Raw genomic sequence first — 21,101 nt, 5'->3', positions numbered from 1 at the left:
CTAGAGTAAAAAAAAAAAAACAGTTAAGGTCACAAACATCAACATGTGCTATCTAAAAAAAAGCACACTGAGGTTTTTGCCTGTTACTGATGACCATGGCTGAATAGGTGGCCGAGTGACTGAGTGAATGAGGGAGCCATTGAGGTGAAGTGAGTGTGTTTACATGCTGCCTAATAACATCAGTAATAGAAGTTTTGCTTTTACTCCAGCTGAGCAGACCTCATATAAACACCTCCGTGGGGCTGAAGAAACTTTACTGGCTACAACCTAATTTGATTTTCATACATGGGTTAGATTACTTTTCAGTGCGTTTGGATAAATGATCCACTTTCTGCCTGCTTGTAAACATTAGGAGTGTTTCAGTGTACACTGTACGGAGGCAGTGACTATTATGCTACCAGAGTAAAATAATACACAATGTCACACTGAGGGGGTCTTTTGTGTCCATGAGTCTTATTAAGGCTACTGCTGCTAATCCTGCTACTGATAGTACTAATGAAGTTTTTACGTAAATTCAATAAGGACGATCTTTAACCTCGCGTCATGGTATTAATGCCACCTCTGTGAATTAATCCTCCTGTGCTATATTCTGTGTCACTTCCGCTTTCCCACAGTCAAATCCCTCATTCATATTCTTGTCATCACCTTATTTGGCCAATATTCTGTCTGCCTGTGCTTTTGAGCCAATCAGTTGTCATCCTGTTATTTAAATATCATCGTAATTCTGTCGTTCTGCCTTTCAGACCTCCTGATGCGCAACCCTCCTCCACCCCATCACCACCTGATTCATCTGGTTTTCCAGGGAATCTTCACTAAAGTTCACATCAGTCAACCCTGATCTCCCCTCAACCCTAACCGGTTGAGGCAGATGGACCGCTCACCTCTGAGCCTGGTTATGTCGGAGGTTTCTTCTTGTTAAAAGGGAGTTTTTATTTCATGCTGTAGGAGGTTTTTCTTCCTGTCCTATCTCCTACATCCATTTTGGACATCGCTCTACAAAGTGACCTCTCATCGTCAGAGTTTAACTTCCAAAACGTACAAGTCAAACTGTTAATTTAATAAATTGTTTTCCACTCCTAATACTTCCTCTCCTTATTGAACTGCTCGTTATTGATGCTGCTCCTACAGCTATACTACTACTTCTAATCCTACCTCTCTGTGTATTACTGCTAAAGCTCTTGCTGCTAATGCTTGTGCACGTCTTACTGCCTCTGCTGCTAACAATACTGCCACTGCTCCTGCTGCAGCTAAGGCCATAGCTTAGAGCGGATCCACTAAAGCTTGTACAAAAAACACAAGTTATTGTCCTACTGTTGCTATCAGTATGGACGCAACTACAAGTAGCTATTAGTATATTAACTACTACAGCTGCAGATACGAGGCTACTTCTACTTCGAATACTGTTACTGCTGTGAAAGTGAATTAATAGGGTACTATTGCGACTGTTCGTATCAATACTTATACTACGGTTACTTTAACGTTACAGTAACAGTTACTTCTGTCACTGCTACCTCTGGTGCTTTGACGCCAGAAACAGCTGTTGGGCTACTACTGGCACTACTACAATTACTGCTATTGCTGCTGCCTCTATTACCACTACCACTAAAACTGACCATTATTAGGCTACTAAGATCAGTGCTACTTCTGGCACCACCACTCTTACTGCTGTTACTGTTACTGCTGCTACCACTATTGCAACACAAGTAGCACAACTGGTTACTAATAATGCTGATATTGACACTACTACAACTAATGCTTCTGTTTCTAGTGCTTAGATAACTACCGTGACTTTTATTGGTCACTACTGCCACTGTTGGTGCATTCATTATTACAGTTTCTGCTAAAACTGTGGTGCTATATGACACTGCTACTGCTACCACTATTATTTCTGTAACTACTATGACCGGTGCAGCCAATACAATGACCATTAATATGACTGTTATTATGAATATTGGCCAATCTACAACCGTTGCCGTTGCTACGACCAATTCTGTTTGTACTGCTGCTACTACCTGACTACCACCAGCACTACTCGCTACTACTACTACTGCTGCAGCAACAACTACTGGCATTCATTTTACTATAATGTCACAATAGGACAGGCACACAATATCATGCATGATGGCTGAATTCCATTTAGCTGCTGCAGTTTCAGGTTCATGGCTAACTCGGACTGTTGAGTAGAATTTTTAGTAACACAGCTTTTCTTGCTATGACACAGCAAAATATCTTTGAAAAAAAAAAAGGTGTATGCGATTCCCATCACTGCTGCTGCATTTGCTAACTCCCTGATGAGATTTTGTCAGAGAGAAATTTGAGTTTGAATGTTCTTTAGTTCAGTACTTTAGCTTTCCCCACAAATGAAATGGACCATGACTTATTTACTAAAGTCTCAGCCTCTCTCAGTTGACCCTGGCCTGAATCATACAGAGGTCTTCTAAGGCTGTGGGTTACAAAATGCTTAAAGAGAAGCAGAACCGTTGCTGTTTGCTACACCCAGTCAAGACCACTCGGTCTACCCACACAGATTACATCTTTGCTTATATCAATAGTCAGCTTGTTAAATATATTAGAATGTCCTGGTATGGAGTTATCTTTGTGACCAATTTGAGTTCCCAAGATATATTTTAAGTCTAATGTTGATGTTATATTTGAGGAAATGCAGAGTTTAGAGCAATTACTTACTGACACAGCTTCATGAAGTCTACAGTTGTTATTTTATTTGCCCCACAAACTAATTGGTTTCGGCTGTTCCACTCAAAGTCACAAACACCTACACATATGCATATTATGTAAGCCACAGATGGACTTAATGAACCAAATTTATTTATTTCCTTTGGTAACGCTTGCAACACACCAAAAACTCAGATGATACTGAAGAAGCACTGACACGATTATTGGCAGTATAATGTCTAATGCATTTTAAGAACATGGAATCCAAAATAGAAGAAAAAAAAATATACATAAATAGTAAAATACATATAAAAGTAAAATTATATGTGTGAATGAATGCATGTAGTTTGGTGACAGCTGGGTCTTTATTGTAAATGCTGACCTGTGATTTTTTTTTTTTTTTATCCCTTCTACTGTTTGCTATCATGGGTTGAGTGTTCAAGCTGTAAACGACTTTAGCCTCACCAGCTGACCAACAGACCCCAACAGCTTTAAATCCTGCCATGTAAACAGGAGGCTGCAGCACTTTACTAGGTGACCGACGCAAGTTTATATACCATTACCTTACATGATGCTCACCTCACACTGACACGTACAGTATAAACACCCATAAATCTGTTTTGTTTTCATGTGTTGATTGCTGTAAAATGACCAGATTGGTGCCACCGTGGTAAAAAAAAAAAAAAAAAAAAAAACACGTTAATCTAATTGTGAACTGTCAGGTTTTGTTTTTACTTCTGAGATATTAAATATGCTTTTCCAAGAAAAGTATTTTTGTGGGAGATGGACCCTTTGCCTAAACTAAAGTAGCCCCCAGACAAACACATAGTTGTGTTTCCATCACTTCAGAGGACATTTCTTTACCTTACATTTAATTCCTTTAGATTTATCCCATAACCATTTACTACCCCTGCAAACCATACACTAACCCTAAACAAAGTCTTCATACTTGAATTTAATAATTTACGCTATGGGGACTTGCATTTTATCTCCATAAATAATGCAGGTCCCCACAATGTGACTATGTAAACAGATTTATGTCCCCACAACATGAGTATACACAGACACACACACACAAACACAACACGTCTATTTTCAGATGCTGTCTTGAGACACCCACAGTACTAACAACATCGGGAGGTATTTGTTCAGAAAAAGTATTGTTGGGAACAATGATTCCCTCTGAGAATTATGCAATGTGTTTTTTTTTATAAAACTGCAAAGAAACTCACCCTTACCCTCAATCCAATCTAATCACTAACACTGCCACCAACATAAACAGTCTCATGAATACAAACAGCCCTACTGCCTCTAATGCGCTTCTTAGACAGCTTAGTTGGATTGTAGTTACACTGGCAAGTCTCATCCTATTTGATGGATTAAGTGTCTTTGCCTTTTGCTATACATAGACTGACTCACATTCAAGGGTGGAGAAACATCAATATAGGACCATACGGAACCATACCACTTTGGTAATTTGGCATGCAAAATTTTGTATTTACGTGTTAATGTTTATTTATGTGTTTACATTTAGTTAATAATTAGCATATGCTTTAAACGTGGGCCTATATAATTAGGACGATTTTGGCCAATTACAGACATATCGACAATGATTTAAAGTATACGTTGAGTGACAGGAGTAAAAAAAAACTTGAGGTCAGAAATCAAAAAGAAAACCATCCATTTATGTTGTTTCCTGTACAGTTCTGGGTTGCATTGGCTGAAGGGCGAAGCAAGGAAGCCCAAGAAATCCTGCACCACAGCCACATCCTCCCGCTTCCTGGGGGATTCTTAGTGTTTGCAGGCCAGATGGGATATTAAATCCCACTACAATGTCTTAGCCAGAACTAATATGAGTGACAACAGCATGGATATATGGAAAAAGCTGGATATATTGCTGACACTCAGCCTTGCTGCCAATTTATCCCAGTGGTCACTCCGGGTAGTGCAACAACAAATATATTCCCTACTACACTGTTGACAGGATTGTGTTGACAGGAAGATGAGGTTGGATTTTACTTGTACTCTTATACATTATTAGTCTATGGATATGTCATGTTCATGTAAAAACTCCCCAGTGACTAGAAATATATTTTTATTTATTGACACTAATGCGCATGTGCATACACAGAAGCTTTAAAATCTTTTTTTTTTTTTTTTTTTAATGTCATGCACCTTTTAATCTAGCATCCGGTTCTCCTTATGGAGGTGCCCAAGAGTCACATGGATTAGATGCCCAAACCACCTGAACTAGCCCTGTTAATCGTTTTGTTCCATAAAACCGATTTTCCTTTTCAAAATTATTCAGGAATTTTTGAAAGGCTTTGTGATTTGAGATAGAACTAGACAGAAACAGACTTCTTATTTCTGGACAGTGACTTCCTGCAGGTTAAAATGGAGTTCAGACTCCAATATACTTCATAAAACAACTCCAAGCTGAAGCTACATGTTGCTGGTAAAAAGTCAAAAAAGGTAAAAGGTCTTATTTGTTTCATAAATATGACATGGAATAAAGGAACAGTGTTTTTCTTGTATTGGGTAACTCTTTAGGTTTATGTACAAGTAAAAACACATTGCTATTTCATGCTAACATTACCATGATTGCGTGCTAAAACAATAATATAATATACAGTATATAATTTAAAACATGCTTGAACAACCAACACTACAGAGGTTATGCTTTAGTGCTTGTATTTTCAAAAAGCATGCTTCACCTTTAGAAGAGGAAAGTGCTTCAGGTAAAAGTGAGAAGATTGGCAAATGTTACGTTTGGGGAAAAGCTTTGATCAGTTGCTACGAACATGTACAATGTAAGACAGAGAGGCAAATGTAAGCCTAACATTTGTTTGTACTAAATCAGAGTAAAACCACAAGAATCCTGCAAAAAACAAAAACTATTTCAGATTCCTTGTGGTTTACACTTGAAATCTATTTTTATCAGGATTTCTTTTCATGGTACTGGACAATGTCAGTTCCATCACTCCTAGTTTAAGTACCATCAATGTATAATGTAGTACACTGAAGGTGGAAAATATGTGTGCATTGTAACTCTTACTAAAAGAGAAAGACAGACAGGGAAAGGTATGACAGACTGACCTTAATTACCTGGAAAACATACATCCTGCAGCTGTTTGCTTTTCTTCCCTTTTCATTTGTTTAACCTATAAAAACACGACCAGACTCGAGTGCTTCACCTGCCTTTCAAGGTCGTCAACCAATTGTGTCGTCAGCAGTCAATCTTTAACCCGCCGGCCCATGCCTACACACACTTGTTTGCAGGGAGCAGTTGTGTAATACATTTCTCACATTGTCAGTTTTCATACCTCTTCAATCATCATCAAATCTTCCAGAACTCTCTCATTGTGGCTTATTTTAGTGGCCATTTGTTGCCAGTAGGATCCTGTGCAAACAGGTGAGTCATTATTCAAGCTGATATCTGGAATCAGATATTCCATTTGAAGGAACTAATGGAGGAGTGTCATCTCTCTCAGTGAGTGGGTGTTTGATAAATACCTGCTGCTAATGTGGAAGAAAAACAGTTCAGTCAGACCCAAACACCATGGATGGCACTTTAATATGCAAAATGCCTGCTGTGTCCCTGCTTCGTTGTCTCTATTGGTGCTTTAAATCGGCTGGTGGCCAAGGAGATCAGGTGCATAAAATATTTCACTTTCAGTTGCATTTTCTCAGATCAGGTTTACAAGTATCAAGGTTTTCATTTAAAGCTGTTTTAATCTCTACAAATGTGTATTGCACCAGTAAATGAAACATTTGTCGATTTGGAAAATATGTTTTTTTGCTTTCTTGCAGAGATAAATCCGTACTCTCATGGCTGTCTGTAGTGTTGGGAAAGTTAATAAGGAAGAGTAATACATTATAGATTACAACAGATTGCCTTTTAAAAATGTAAAAAGTAAGGCAAATATTTCAATTGCTTAATCAATGTATTACCTTTGATCACAATTTGATTACTTTTCTAACAAATGTCTTAAACTAGCCCATAAAGCTGAGGAGCTAAAAAAAAATGAATTTAAACAAAACATTGTAAACCTGCACAATATATATTTATGTTACATAAAAATGTGTCCTGGACAGGCACCATATATAGAGCTAAATTACACACATAAATAACATGGTGCGGCGGGAGGTTCTTTATTTTATGTGACTACAATTACATTAAATACGATGACTGTGCAGATGTTTTCTTTGGGTTTGACATCAACCATTTTAATGTTCATAACATCTTAACTGCTGGTAAACCAGCTTTACACTGCAATGTTAGAATCTTTTTCTGATTTCAGAAAGAAAGTATCTTTGAATTTCCAGCAGTGAAAGGCGTTCTTGCCCAACAACATGGCAAGTTGCTTTTGTGTGGGTGATTCAAGCAGTGCACATTTATTTGATTAGCAGACCAGAGGTGGCGCAAATTCAAACAATAGAACCAATCAAAAACAATCATCAAAATTTGTGCACATAATGCCAAATGAATGGAGCCTGTCTAGATGTAGACAGAAGACATTTCTGTGTGGCAAAAAGATGCAAGGCAACAGAGTGAATGCAATACTCTCCAGAGTATCTAAGTATCTCTTAGAAAAGAGATAATGTCTTAATTAATGAGCTTTTGAGTTGCGGGGAGGCATATTTTTTTTTACCTTTAGAAAGATGGAAGCTAAGCTAACTGGTTACCAGTTGTTGCTTCATATTCAATAGACAAATATGAGAGTGGTCCCTAGAACTAGTCTTTGTCATGAGGGATCAGCCTGCCGTTCACCTTCCACTGCACCCCACCCTGATGGTTTTTGGGCCCATCCACTTGAAACATTGCCATAGACATGGAGGCCGGTTCTCTGCTGGGAAACAGTGGATTGCTCCCTCAGGTTTTTAACAAGCGTGGGTAGGATGTAGCAGGAGGCTGGCAGGCAGATCAGTGCAGCATCAACAGTGAAGCAGACTGTTTCGGCGAAGAGGGAGCTGAACCGGAAGGCAAAGCTGGACCAATGGTGACGTCACCCATTGGTTTGTGAACGGCCGTTATGAAGGTAGTGACCATATTTGGACGAGTTTAGGGGGAGCGAGTGGGGGATCTGACTCAATCTGATTGGAAAACTGGCGATACTACGTCCCGCCCACCAATAGCTGTAACCTGACTGTACCCCAGGCCTGTCAATCAAACAGACACGTCCACCCAAAACACAGCTTTTTGAAGCTTATTTTATAATAAACGACGGGATTATTTTCAGATTGATAGCCAGAACACTAATAAGAAGGAGCTGCTTTAGCTCGTGAAACTGAGATAACTCATGGAGAAATTTTATTGACTGAGAATTTGATGAGAAGTTGAATGGTAGTCTATGGAGCCGGAGGCTTTTTGGAGCCGACCTCTAGCGACACGGTGGTATTACAGTTTAAGGCTCTGCCGCATCAGCCTCATTTTTCAGAGCCGGAATATACTTGCACTTTTATATACAGTCTATGGTTCCGGCACTCACCTATGGTCATGACCTTAGTATAAAGACCGAAAGAATGAGTTAGCAGTGTGAGTTTCTCCCAAAGAGTTCATCCGTAGCGATCCGCAGGGAGTGGAGTCGCTGCTCCTTTGTGTCAAATGGAGCCATTTCAGGTGGTTCAGGCATCTGATGAGGATACCAATTGGGCACCTTGTATAGGCTTTCCAGCCACATCCACCTGGTAGGAAACGTGGGTTATACCCACAAGATGCAGGGACGTCACAATGTGTTGCCACCTGGTCTTGACCACTGGACACAGAAAACAAGTCAAGCAGCTACTCAGACAAAAGTAAAACAAAAGAACAGAAGAGCATTTGTTTCCAGTCCAATAAAACATACGAGAGCTGAGGATTAATTATAGCTGATTGTTTTAATTCAAAGAATCAATCAAAAAAGCTGTGACCACATCTGTAAAATGTTAATGCAATAGCGTATTCCAAATGCTGAACACATCATACTTATCTCTTTCCCCAGTGTGCTTTATCTGTACTATATCAAATATATTCATGTTTATAACTCTTTAGCCCTCTTTTCAATCTTGTGCTTGAACTGCAGTAGCCAAATGCACACACACTGAAAGACTAATGCTGACCTTAATTAGTGTAAAAAATAAGGCTGGATATAATGAAACTCCAAAGGATTATACATTTAAAAGCATGACCTTTTGCTGCTGTGATCTACTATGATGTAAAAGGTCGTAATACATTAAATCATCTCCACCATTGTTTCCCAAAACTCCCCTGTTCCCAGATACTGCTGTTTTTCCAGGACAGAGGCTGCAGTGTTTAACGCTGCTGTCATGGCTATTGCCATGCTCCACAGAGAATATTATGCCTCCAAGTCCTGCATCTGTAGTCCTAATCCAAACCGTTTACAGACACAGAGAACAAAGCGTTGCCTTTATTCAAACTCAAAAACAGGGGTATTATGTATCTCCTTCCTCCTCTGTCTGTCCTGATCTAAAAATGGTTTGCTTCAGTAGGTAGTTGCCAAGTCATGGTTTAATGGTTTAAAATGATGTCTCTGCCTATTCACAAATTCCAGTGATGGGAAAAGACTGAGATGTTAAATGATGAGGAAGAGAAGTATTGTCAAACACTTTTGGACTGGACTTCTTGCTGACATTGAGATAATTTTGATTGGATTTAAAGGAAATAAGGGAAAATACAATACGTAGTGTGCAATGTCATCCAACTATGCTGTTAACAAAATTGTAGTGGCAGAACAAACCAGGCTATTGGTGGATGATTTTATTCAACATACCAGATTAAATTACAGTATGTAAATGCACTTGTAGCATCCAGGCCCAGTTTGAGCTGAAAGCATACCCTTCAAAGTTAAGGAGTCGATACAGCTGTTATCAAAATTCCATCATATCTCATTGGTTTAAAGCATACACAAAATGTTGAAGTTTGGCAGAGGGTTATAGGCTGCCGTGATCAGATGGATTGACTTCCCACTGTCATATCCTAGTTTTTTTTTATTAGATTAAACAATCATAGATAGTAAACCCAAAGTGTGTCATACACCCGTCAGTCCACCAGACGATACCGTGCCAGGCTTAGCCTCGCCCAGGCGTGAAAGGTTCATGCAAGTATGACCAGGGTTGAAAAAGGACGTCATGTGATGACGTTTAAAGAATAAAAAGTACAAGGAGGTTTGGGGGTCATTGGATGGAACAATCACAAGGCTTCTGCGCAGATATCCTGTCTGTGAGAAAGTGAAATTCAGTGTGGATTTCTTTTAATAAACGTGAGTTATATACTTCATGTTATGTATTTAACTTACATAAGGTATGTTAAGTAACTTAAGTGATGGATGTAATAATACTCAAATTACTTATTCAACCCAAACCGTAACCTTTTCTGAAACCGAACAACATGGTTTGTGGCGCCTCAAAGGCACTTGTCACGTGTGGTGGGCGAGGCAAAATGTGACTCGAACATGGTGTCTTCTAGTGGATGGGTGGGTCTATAACATGATTTGTTGTAATATCAGTTTGTAAAAAGTAGGTGCCAAGCTAGCTGTTTCGACCTTCCTCAAGTCTTTATGCTAAGCTACGCTAAATAGCTGCCAGCTGCAGCCTCATATTTAACCAACCAATGACCAATTTAAACCAATTTAACCAATCAACTTCTCATTGAATTCTGTTCAAAAGAACCTTGTAAGTGTATCAGATTAATTCTCAAAGTATTTCTTTAAAGGTATTTGAATTATTCTCTCAAGAGAGACATTACACTAGTTTACACAGCACGGGATTGTGCCGAATTTGGCTGTGTTTCTCTTTGGTTTATGCCTCCGTCTGCGGCACCTCTCAGCTGTGACAGCATAACAAAAACAAAAAGCTGTTTTATAAAGCAGCACAGTGATGAGGTAAGTGGAAAAACAGAAAGGCTACATTGTTGTTATTGGTAATGCTACTGCTACTTTTATTGAGTCTTTTAAAATTTGACATGATTACGTATCCTTGATTATTTACTCAGCATTCATGAGTAGCATGTACAGCGGAACCCACCACTTTGAATTAATCACAGTCATCGTATGCTCTCGTAACTGATCGTATAGCCGGCTGAGACGCACTTCAGCTTGGTTCCAGCTAACGTTTCAGGAAACCACTCCGGATCGCGCTCAAAAGAACCTCACTGTCTTTGTCTGAAACCAGTATTTAAAGCAATTTTCTTGAAAAGTGTTACGCACAGTTTTACAGTAGTCTATCCAACTCTAGAAGCCCTAAAGTAGCTTGTTGAAAACTTCCAAGTGTGCCTCCTCTTTCTTGCTCCTTTTTTCAAGCTTGAAGGCTTCATTTATATTTACCCAAAGTTTCCCTGAGCTAAGCCTCTCTGACCTATTACCCAAAGTCCCACAAAACCGGGTTTGTTCAAGTCCCTTTAAAAACACACATTTTTGCCAGATGTTGTTCCTTGTTTCTTTCCACTCATAAAAAATTATGTTTAGAAAGGTAAAAAGAAAAAAAAAAAACGTTCTCATGACATCAGGATCTACTTGTTGTTGTCCAGAGCTGCTGCAGAGTTTGTTGCTATGAGCTTTTTGAAAATGAAATCATCTTTGGGTGAGTGAACCGACATGAAGGCTATCAGTTTTTTTTGCCGTCGCGTTGCACTTTGTTTAAAGTTCACTTCCTGAGCTGCCTTCGGTTTCCCTGAATGAACCCCCCTCCTGTCTCTCCTTGACTCCTGCCTGGTTGAAAACACCCTATTTTAGTAACATGTTTACATCCAGGCAGAGCTACTTCTCTGCCTCTTTAAGTCATTATGTTTAATGGGCCGTCACAGCGTGTCCAGTACCGAGTGTTGTGCAATCGCGGTGTCCAGGGGCGTCATGAGGGGAACAGGGGAACAAACCGGGGCCCCAACATGGATGTGGTATTAAAACATTATATTATCTGGAATTTTGAAATATTAAGTTGTCAGTCTGTATCTCAGAAACAGACACAATATATTAGCTGCAGGTCCATCATCATCAACTTCTCAATTTACTGAAGCTCACAACTTATCAAAGTGTTACTAAAAGTCACCTCAAGCAACCAGTTTCAACAGTTTGCACTGAAAATATTTCCCACGTAGTAATACCTTGTGAAGCATATTTTGTTTTTCCAGTGAAATAAAACTTGAGCAGCATCGGATAAGTTTAATAAGTCAGACTCAACATGATTCCTGTAATATGACCAGCGTGTTAAGAATGATAACAGGGTCCAATACAGATATTTCCATTTTAATCCTAACATTTCTGAGGTATTAATTTGTTCTGTATGAACACTGCAGTTGTTGGAGACTAATTTACCTTAGTTCTGTAAAGAAAACATGTTTCCAGTGAGGTCCAATCTGAGTTTCCTGCTGTCTGTCCTGACACAGAATGTGGTTCTCTCCTTCATCACTTACTGCTTGTCCATTACTGATGTGTGATACCAATGATTTTCTTTCCTTTCATTGCCAATACCAATACTTGTTTTGTACAAAAGCCTAATGTGCTCAGAAATGGGGAATAAATAGTGGGTTGTTAGCGTTGCTGCTTTTGGAAACTCATTTATAAATAATACAATTGCATAGGAAAAACAGATTGGACTGAGGTCCATTACAGTGTCTACTAAATCTTTTTTCTGTTTCAGCCATGTGTTTGCCTGGTGTGATCGGCTCAAATTCACTGCATGAATATGTGGGTATTGCCTCGCTCCACTGAGGATTGTTTCCAGTCGTTGCATCCTACTGGGTGTAGACCTCGGGTTAATTTTGAACCTATTTTGCACACTAAAACTTATTAAACCGTAAATAACAGAGACCCTCTGTGAGCAACGTATGCCATGTCTGGAAATTAATATTTAGGCTCTTTTTTAGATTTAAGACATTTATCTTGCTCTGGCTTCAAAGTGTGTTGCTACAACTGTTTTTATCACTTCATCTATTTCTCTCACCACCATTATTGTTACAACTACATTGAGTAAAACAACCTTGACTTCGATGTCCTCACACAGAGCCACCCCCAACTGTTCACTCTTTGGTGCGACCTTCAGAGCGGGAGAGCAAACCTTTATCCAAACAGGATTTCCAGCTTGTAATTACAGCGAAGACTGAAGCTGTGAGCAAGAAGAGGAGAGGAATAGGTTGCTGAAAACTAAAAAAAAAGCAAGTTAAATGCATAATGAAATTAATACATCCCGTAATACGTCTATAATTGAGTCAGCTGTTAGTCAAAACAAATGAGAATAGGTCAGTGAGCATCATTGGCTGCTCATTGGACTACATTTAGTAAAGGTTTGTTGCTTATAGAGTAAATCATTCAAAATGAATATGTTTTATTGTAATATTTTAGCAATAAAACAACCATTTCAACACCGCAGATTTTGAAGATAATAATACAACTGAGATATGCTTTACTGAACTGATGTAAGGTGATCCGAGGAAACAAATCGAACTCGGAGCTGGAGTCAACAAACGGTATCCCTGTGTGGTTCCCTGGGGAGAATTGATGATGCAGGATGTGATGCAGTCAGTGTGTTGACTCCATCCTCCACAGACCTGTTTGCCCGACAGGATCCAGCAAGGGGGCTGTGATGTCCTTCAGGTGGCCTAGAACCAGTCTCTTACAGGTCTTCAGTGACAGTAACACAGTAATCGTCTCACAGTCTGAGTACCAGAGCCAGACGCCATTCAAATATACAGTATTCATAGCATATGCTGATTTTGATCAGGCCCCTGTCATGGGACCAGGCTGCATCTGTTTTTTTTTTTTTAAGTTGCAGAGAGATTCACATTCAGTTGAGACTGACTGAATGATTAAAATGGATGTCACATTTGATGAGCTTCATTTCTCTTGGATCACATTTGTTAGAGTTGCAGTTGAGAATAATTAGAACAGCTTCAATAACATCAGTGTCACAGACGTATTGTTATATTGCTGTTATTTACCCTCTAATTTACCGTTCTGGTGAGGACAATGTAAATATGTACATTTTTGAAGGAGATTCAAATTTCACTCTGGCATGGGGTGATGTGGAGAATATTCTTCCAAGCATCTGTGATCTTAAAGTTGTGGAGCTGTTACTGATTAAATCTGTGGATGTTTGGAAATTAGGGAATTCTGCAGGAAATACTCTGGCCACTGAGAAACATAAATGTTTCCCGACTGTGTACTTGTATATGGATAGGTTGACAATTGGGCTGTCTTGAGTATGGATCAAATATATATATTTTCTTTCTTCAAATAATAATAATAATAATAAAAAAAAAGTCTTATTATCATGAGATGTAGTTGTTTTTTCTGGCAGAGACCGATAAAGTCACCACTTTTTTTTTAAAAAACAGGGTATATGGACGTTTTTCAACCACAAAACTCCAGACTTGATGTTAACATTTCTGTTTGTATCACAACTCGGGTAATGTATTTGTATTTGACACAAGACAAAAACAGAACCAGGGGATAGTGATGAATCCACATGTGCTGTAAATCAATTATGAGGCAAATGTGTCAGCATCATGTATTAAAGCTCTTTAATCTGTTAACTGAATCAACCATTTAGTTCTGCTGTAGAATGAATCACTACAACATCCAATAATCAGATAGCATCGCTTTATGTATGGTAATATTGTACTGCAGTTCATTAACTTGAGGAGATATGAGTGATCACAAACATAGTCAAAGCTCATATCAAAACACAACAAGATATTAATGAAAACAGTTGAAGGTTTCCAAGTCAAAATTCTACATTCGCTGTGTTTGGACATTCTGAAAAACGTCAAACGACATACAATATTGATGTAATTAGAAACACATGTAAAAGGTGTCTGTAGCTCTACTGTAAGCAAATGAGTGGCAAACATACTTCATTGTGTACTTATATACAATGAAACCTTAACCATCTTCATTCTTTTAAATGTCCATACAACCATAAGACGACAAGAAGAGATGGACAAAAGTCTCAGCTGGGCTTTAAGTGCCCTCAGAATATTTTTTTCTGATTTGGTTAGTGTCTTACAGAGACCTTACATTTCTGTCATTTATGACCCAGGCAAAAATATCAAAAATACATAATTTCACATGTTTCTGCAAAACACACAGCATAGGAGTAAGTTCTGAAATCTGCAAATGAAAATATACAGTGACAGAGGAAAATATGCATATTACTTTGAGATAAATATCTCTTTTTTAAATTTAAATTTCTTTGGACAATGACGACACCAACTTGAACACCGCGACACATTTATTCCTCAACATGCAAAAAAATGTGTCAATTAAACAAATGATTTTACAGGTGTAGAAAATGTCAGTCTACTTACACAGCACATAAAACACCCCTCTAAACCACCATCGTCACATTATAAACTTCAAAAAGTGACACATTTCACATAGATAGTTTTTTACGATCCACGTGGTTCTCTGTTGTTTGTTGGGATGATTCAAATCTTTATTACGATAGTAAAGTCAGCTGCATCTGGTCATGCGTGTGCACAGTTTGAGTTAGGATAGGAATGTACTGTAGTCATGCATAATAAAGATACCCTGCTATGCAAAAGGGTGAGCACTAGGTGGCAGACTTTGCCCACTTTGCACACAGCTTCAGGCTGCCGGGGAATCAAATGTTAAGTCATGGCAGGGGTAGAGGATGAGACATGCTTAGGGAAAACATTACACAAGGAGTCAGGTATATTGCTTTCAGAATAATGTGCGTTTATCCCTCATTGAGATTTCTTTCCACTGGAAATATGCATACGAAGACTTCTGACACAAAACTAAAGACGGCAAGGAGCTAAAACCTTCCACTCTGATGCTATCTCCAACTTCCTTTCATCTTCCATCAAATTAAACAAATCCCTGGTTGATTTCTTCTTCCCTGCGTCCTTGTGTATCGCTGTCTCTTTTCTCCTCACTGTTCTTCTCCCTCCCTCACACTTTTGCCCCTTCCTCCCCTCTCCCCTCCCTTTACTCCCACCTTCTGTCTCTTCATTCTCTCCTTCTTCACTTCCTTCCTCCCTCATCCTCATCTCTGCAGGACAGCCGGAGAGACTGGCATTTCTCTAACAGCAGGTGGGGAATCTGCACGCAGCCTCGGCCCACGCTGGGCAGAGAGAGAGCGGGTGTGGCATGGCAGACAGAGGTGTGTGTGTGTGTGTGTGTGTGTGTCTAAAGCTGTGACTGCTGACATGTGACCGGATCATTACATCTGCCAACACTCTCTTGCTCCCCTCATCAGAAGAAGCCCAAAGACTCGGCTTCTTTTATTTCATCTGGATTGAGTAAACTAATTGCTTTTTGCAATTTTATCTTTTGAAAGATTTGGCATAGGCAGATGAAAATGAAAATTGTGAAATATGAATCAAAAACACCCATCCTCCCGGTGACTAATTACTCCACTAAATTGCTGTCCAAACTGGGCCTAAAATATCCCCCACAGCACCTGATCAAGAGCTTTGAATTCATTTAACTTTAATTCAGTTCTTGCACTTCCAAGGACTCCTGTCAAATGGGACTACCAGTGTCAACATGGGGTGAGGTCAAATGTAAAAACTTTTTGTGCAGAACGTGTCTGGTGAGGGGAATTAGCAGACAAATACAAAAAGTCAGTGTGTGAATGATCAGATGTTGGGGGGGAGGAGAGGAGTGGTCGAAGTTCAGTCTCACTGTCCATTCATACAGTAATCAGAAAGTAATAACAGGGTGAGTAAGAGAGGGAAGATGAGTTACAGCAGTGGGGGAGTCAGGGATGAGCACCTGCTGTGTGGATGCGATGTGCTTGTTTAGCCTCACCGGTGATAAGAGAAGAAGAGGAAGGGCGAGTCAATCCCTCAGCTCCTTCAGAGTGACAAATAATTATATGGGAGGTGGGTGAAGATAAGCAGAGAAAGACAGAGAGAGAAGCAGACAGGGTGGAGAGGCGGGGAATGTGTCAGGGATCAGATGTGCCGGTGCAGCTTCGGTAGAGGGGAGGAGGAGAGGGCTAGTCGTGGTTCAACTCCTCGGCTCTTCATGAAAGACAGCAGCTGGTCGGGGATCTCGGCAAGGACGTCTTTAGCCAGCCGCGCCATGCTGAGCACCTGGTTGCCAGATCTGTCGATGTAGTCTCTGAACGGAACAAACTGGGAGCAGAAGGAAAAATAGTTCAGTCATTTTTTTTTTTTAGCTCAAACCATTTTCCTCCCCTAACCCTAACCAACCTGACCCACTACTGCGGATAGGAGCAAATTATATGATCATGTGGGTTTAAGGACTTGCTGGCTTTATCAGATTAATATTTCAAGGAAAGTTTCCACCAGTAAAATTAGAATTAAAAGGCAGCTATAAAAAGTAATGTTTTTGAAACTGTCATGTCTCTAGAGTCCCGAGGCCACCTGGATGAAAGATTTCTTGGAGCCTGGCAGTTGTGCAGGAAGCTGCCATATCAGTCCTCCTCTGAACAAAGCTCACAAGGATTGTTTACAGGGGGCTCCAGACTGTGAATGATAATTTAAGGCACTGCGCTGGATGGTACACATGACGGAGTTAAGGATGGTTGGTGGACAGCCACCATACTCCCAACAAGAACACAACTTCAGAGAGTCGAGTGGTGATCTGTAGGTCCCTTTAGGAAACGTGAAGGTGTCAAAATGATCTTTGAAAGATACTGTACATGAAGTGCCTGACTGACCATTTACTGCCATGATACAGGTCTTCGGAAATGACGCCCCCCTCCCCCGACACCCCCCATCCCCCGAGTAATACTGTGATCCGCCAATAAAATACTGGCAGAAACTGAACATGGACCTACACGTTCAGTGGATGATAGAAAGTCATACAAGAAGGGTTTTTAATATCATTTTAATACACAGCTTTATTTGCAGTTTTTATGAAAAATATTCTATTGATGCAACAAATGAACATTTTTGTTTTGACTTCATTATGATTTACTGCAATCTGCAGAATAATTTGGAACAATGTACTCTGTGACCTTTTCAAAATATGAAAACATCTGTCATCATCAGTAGTTTCTCTCATAATTAAATAGATATTGTGAAATGATTTAATAAAAAAAAAAAAAATCCTTGATCATGCTGACTGCAGAGAAAAAAGCAAATACAAATGGCATCTGATGATGACGTGGGACATTTTGGAGCAAAGATGGATTATCAACGAGGCAAAGCATGCGACTGGCCATGTTCTCCAGACCCCAGGGGGCTTCTTATTACTGTCTAAATAATTTAAGTAATCCCATTTTTAAAAATAAATTTGATTCACTGAAGTAGAATTTTGTATACGTTGTGGGTCCAGTTTTGTAAAGGAACTCTTTTGTGGCCTTCTACTGGTATTTTGAGCTAATTTGTTGTAAAGTTTTACTAAACTACTTTTATTTTTCTTTGTCAACTTAATACAGTGTATAAACCTTTTTGTGAGCTTGTATTTGTTTCACAGATCACAGATTTAAGGCTGGGAATTATTTTACTATCGTCAACATCCGATTAGTCTGTGTATAAAATGCCAGAAAATAGTGAATAAGTTGTTAAGTTTACCATCATTAAAAAACTGGGGAATTCACTTGCAAATTCCCATTTGAGAAACTCTTAAAATAAAAAAATGAAAAATCATCATATGAATGATTAATTAAACATTTATTTTCTTTGCCTTAACTCCAGCACACTGTTTGGTTTCTGGGTGTCTAAGGACTTAATGAAACTGTCACATTAAGAGGGCCCATCAAGACATTTTTTTCAGGGTTCCTGCAGGAGGTTCATGCGGCCGTGCTTTACAGGCAAGCGATTCATCCTGACTGTTTCTCATTATGCTCATGATCTACAACATGTAACACTTCTATCTTGTTAAAGAAATAAAGCTTGCATTTTGTTCAACACTTTGTGTATTACTTGGCACCTGCTTGACAGGGAGAGGAGCGGGAAAATAATGATGCCAAGGACGAAAGGTGTTTGGCTGTGTCGGTGATGGATTTCAAAGCTGCCTTTACCACTGAAGCCTTAATTAAAGACCACTGTGAGCATGAGGGACACCTCTGCCCCTCTCACATTGAACCCTCTCAGACGTTTTTACATCAGTTACAGCTTTTATTAGATAATGATTTCAGCCCCATGCTTTAAAGTCCCACAGTGCATCAACGTTGATGATACAGGGACGGAGGACTGTCATGAATAATATAGCCTTGCAAGTTTGTTTTTTTTCTTTTTTCTTCCATTTAGCCCAAAGATTGGTTTCTTCACAGTATTTTGAGATTCATTACACTAGTTTCTGTCATTCCATTAGCATAATAGATGATTGTTAATAAATACATTTCAAAGACACCTCAAATACTCAGACACCATCTTTGCTAGCACAAACTGCTCAATGTGTACATGTAAATAACGTTTACGTAATTACCAATCAATCCACACTTCCTATCTAATACGACTGGCACGATCGGCCATGGAGACTTAATACTAATTTATAACAGGACGCAAAGAATCAAGTGTTGTTGGATCAAAGAGTCATCATAATGTTCAATAATAACAAGAAAACATGAAAGGTAAAGTGAGAGCAATTTGTTATTTTTTTTCCTGCTAGTGTAAACATCCTGATTGAATTATTGTCGTAATGAGGTTAAAGGCAATCAACGGATTACTGTGTGCATACAAATGTGATTACTGGTGGGGAAACAAAGTGAATGTGAAAACATGATAGCAATGTCAATATAGCTTGAGCACTACAAGCATAAATCATCCAGCTATTAACCTGGTGTGGGGTCAGTTTTATTTTCCATCAATGCAACACTTTACAATGACAATTCACTGAACTGTTCATGTCACCGTGTTCACTGGCACAAGGATAGCAATATACTGAACTGGCTTTAACGAGTAACTAGCTTTTCTTACAATAAACAGCCAGTTCCTCTTTGATAAAATAAACCTTTGCATTCTTAAACACTCACATGCCTCCTCTCAAAGTCTGGACACAACACATTTATCATTGTAAGAGCTCGTTTATCATCGCACCCTTGTGCTGTGCCAGCGGACTGGCCAGTCCAAAACTTCCATAGTACATTGTTATCAGGGACAATTGAAATTGCTTCCCATTTATGTTCTCATATCTCTGAAATGCTTTTAAAATGTCTGTCACCAGATGCAGGTTTATCAGTCTCTGATGGGGTTACTTCTCGCTTTTTATAAAACTCACTGCTAAACAATTTTTAGAAAGCTGCAGTGTGAGTTTAGAAATGATGAAGGATGAAGTGTCTTTGAGGGAAGATTTGCTTTTTAGACACTTTCTTAAAGTGACCAATAAAAGCTTTTCTATTTGGCTATAAATATACTGCCAAGCGTTTGTAAGTACAATGTTATGTATAACTTATTATGAGCTGAGAATGGAATCATCAAATATCCACAGAAATATTAAGTGAAATACATGTTGGGAAACATAATCTTAGAGCAGAGGTCATCAACAGGGGGTCCGCGGAAGTACTGCAGGGGTTCGTGAAATCTTTGGTTGATTAGATAATTTTTCATACCCCCCCCCCCCCCCCCCACACACACACACACACAATTTTTTACCCCCAAATTTAAATGTCTTTAAATACACATTACCATGAATCCGAAATATTGTAGTGAATGGATAAATGGAGGCAGAAGATGTTATCTTTCAGTCAGAAATGCACACATTCAGTGACACACAGGAGCTCTCTCAAGCTGGGCACCGGTTCACTCACAGCGAGAGACTAGCCTGGACCTGTCCCTCCAAGCTTCCTGCACACAGAGGAGGACCCGGCCCTATCGCTGCTGTGCCAATCACAAGGCTGCATGTTACATGCTGGCTCTGTCAGGTTCCCCGTGATTGACCGAGAGCCTATTAAGTCCCCAGCTTTAAAATAAAAACTTCAATTTGAATAGCTTGTACGCATGATTATCATGCAATTGACAGACAATGTTGATATTGGCATTGGTATCATTTGAAATGGTATGTTTATACATGGCAGTGGCACGGCAACCCTACTCACTGTACCTTGCACATGTTTAGAATAAAAAACATGAATATATGAACCTGTGCATTATTTGAATAGCTTAGTATTCAATGCACAATAAGAAGGTATGTTTATACATGGCACTAGGCCCAGTTTAATATAAAACACAATTTTATACAATATATATAGTAGGGGGTCCATGCTCCATCTCTCTATCAGTTTGGGGGTTCTTGGCCTGAAAAACGTTGAAGACCCCTGTCTTCGAGGGAAAAAGTGTGAACAATTCCCAAAGTGCATTGCGTCTTGTTTTGTCTGACAGTCCAAACCCAAAGATACTCAGTTTACTAACATAGAAGTTTAGGAAGCCCAGAAATAGTCACATTTGAGGAGCTGGAACTAAATAATTGATGAATTGTTACAGCTCTACTCACAAAGTATGTTTTTCAAAGACACAGGTTTTCACTTGATTGTTTTCCAGTGGTGTTTTGTCATCCTAG

The 21,101-nt window shown here is 39.3% G+C and overlaps 1 protein-coding gene across 1 annotated transcript in view; it reads right to left on the bottom strand.

Annotated features, from left to right (window-relative positions):
• Positions 1–14,168: 14,168 nt before the first annotated feature.
• The window catches only part of LOC138193073 (copine-9-like), an 87,533-nt gene continuing 80,600 nt past the window's right edge, over positions 14,169–21,101 (bottom strand). The window contains exon 21 of the mRNA XM_069140876.1: positions 14,169–16,768. Coding sequence (XP_068996977.1) covers positions 16,586–16,768 — 183 coding nt within the window. The 3' untranslated portion in view covers positions 14,169–16,585. The remainder of the gene's footprint in view (positions 16,769–21,101) is intronic.

Source organism: Embiotoca jacksoni, unplaced genomic scaffold, assembly GCF_022577435.1.
Source record: "Embiotoca jacksoni isolate LCO1_2020_lvr unplaced genomic scaffold, fEmbJac1.0.p SCAF_9, whole genome shotgun sequence".
NCBI lineage: Eukaryota > Metazoa > Chordata > Actinopteri > Embiotocidae > Embiotoca > Embiotoca jacksoni.
This window is presented reverse-complemented; position numbering and strand designations above follow the sequence as displayed.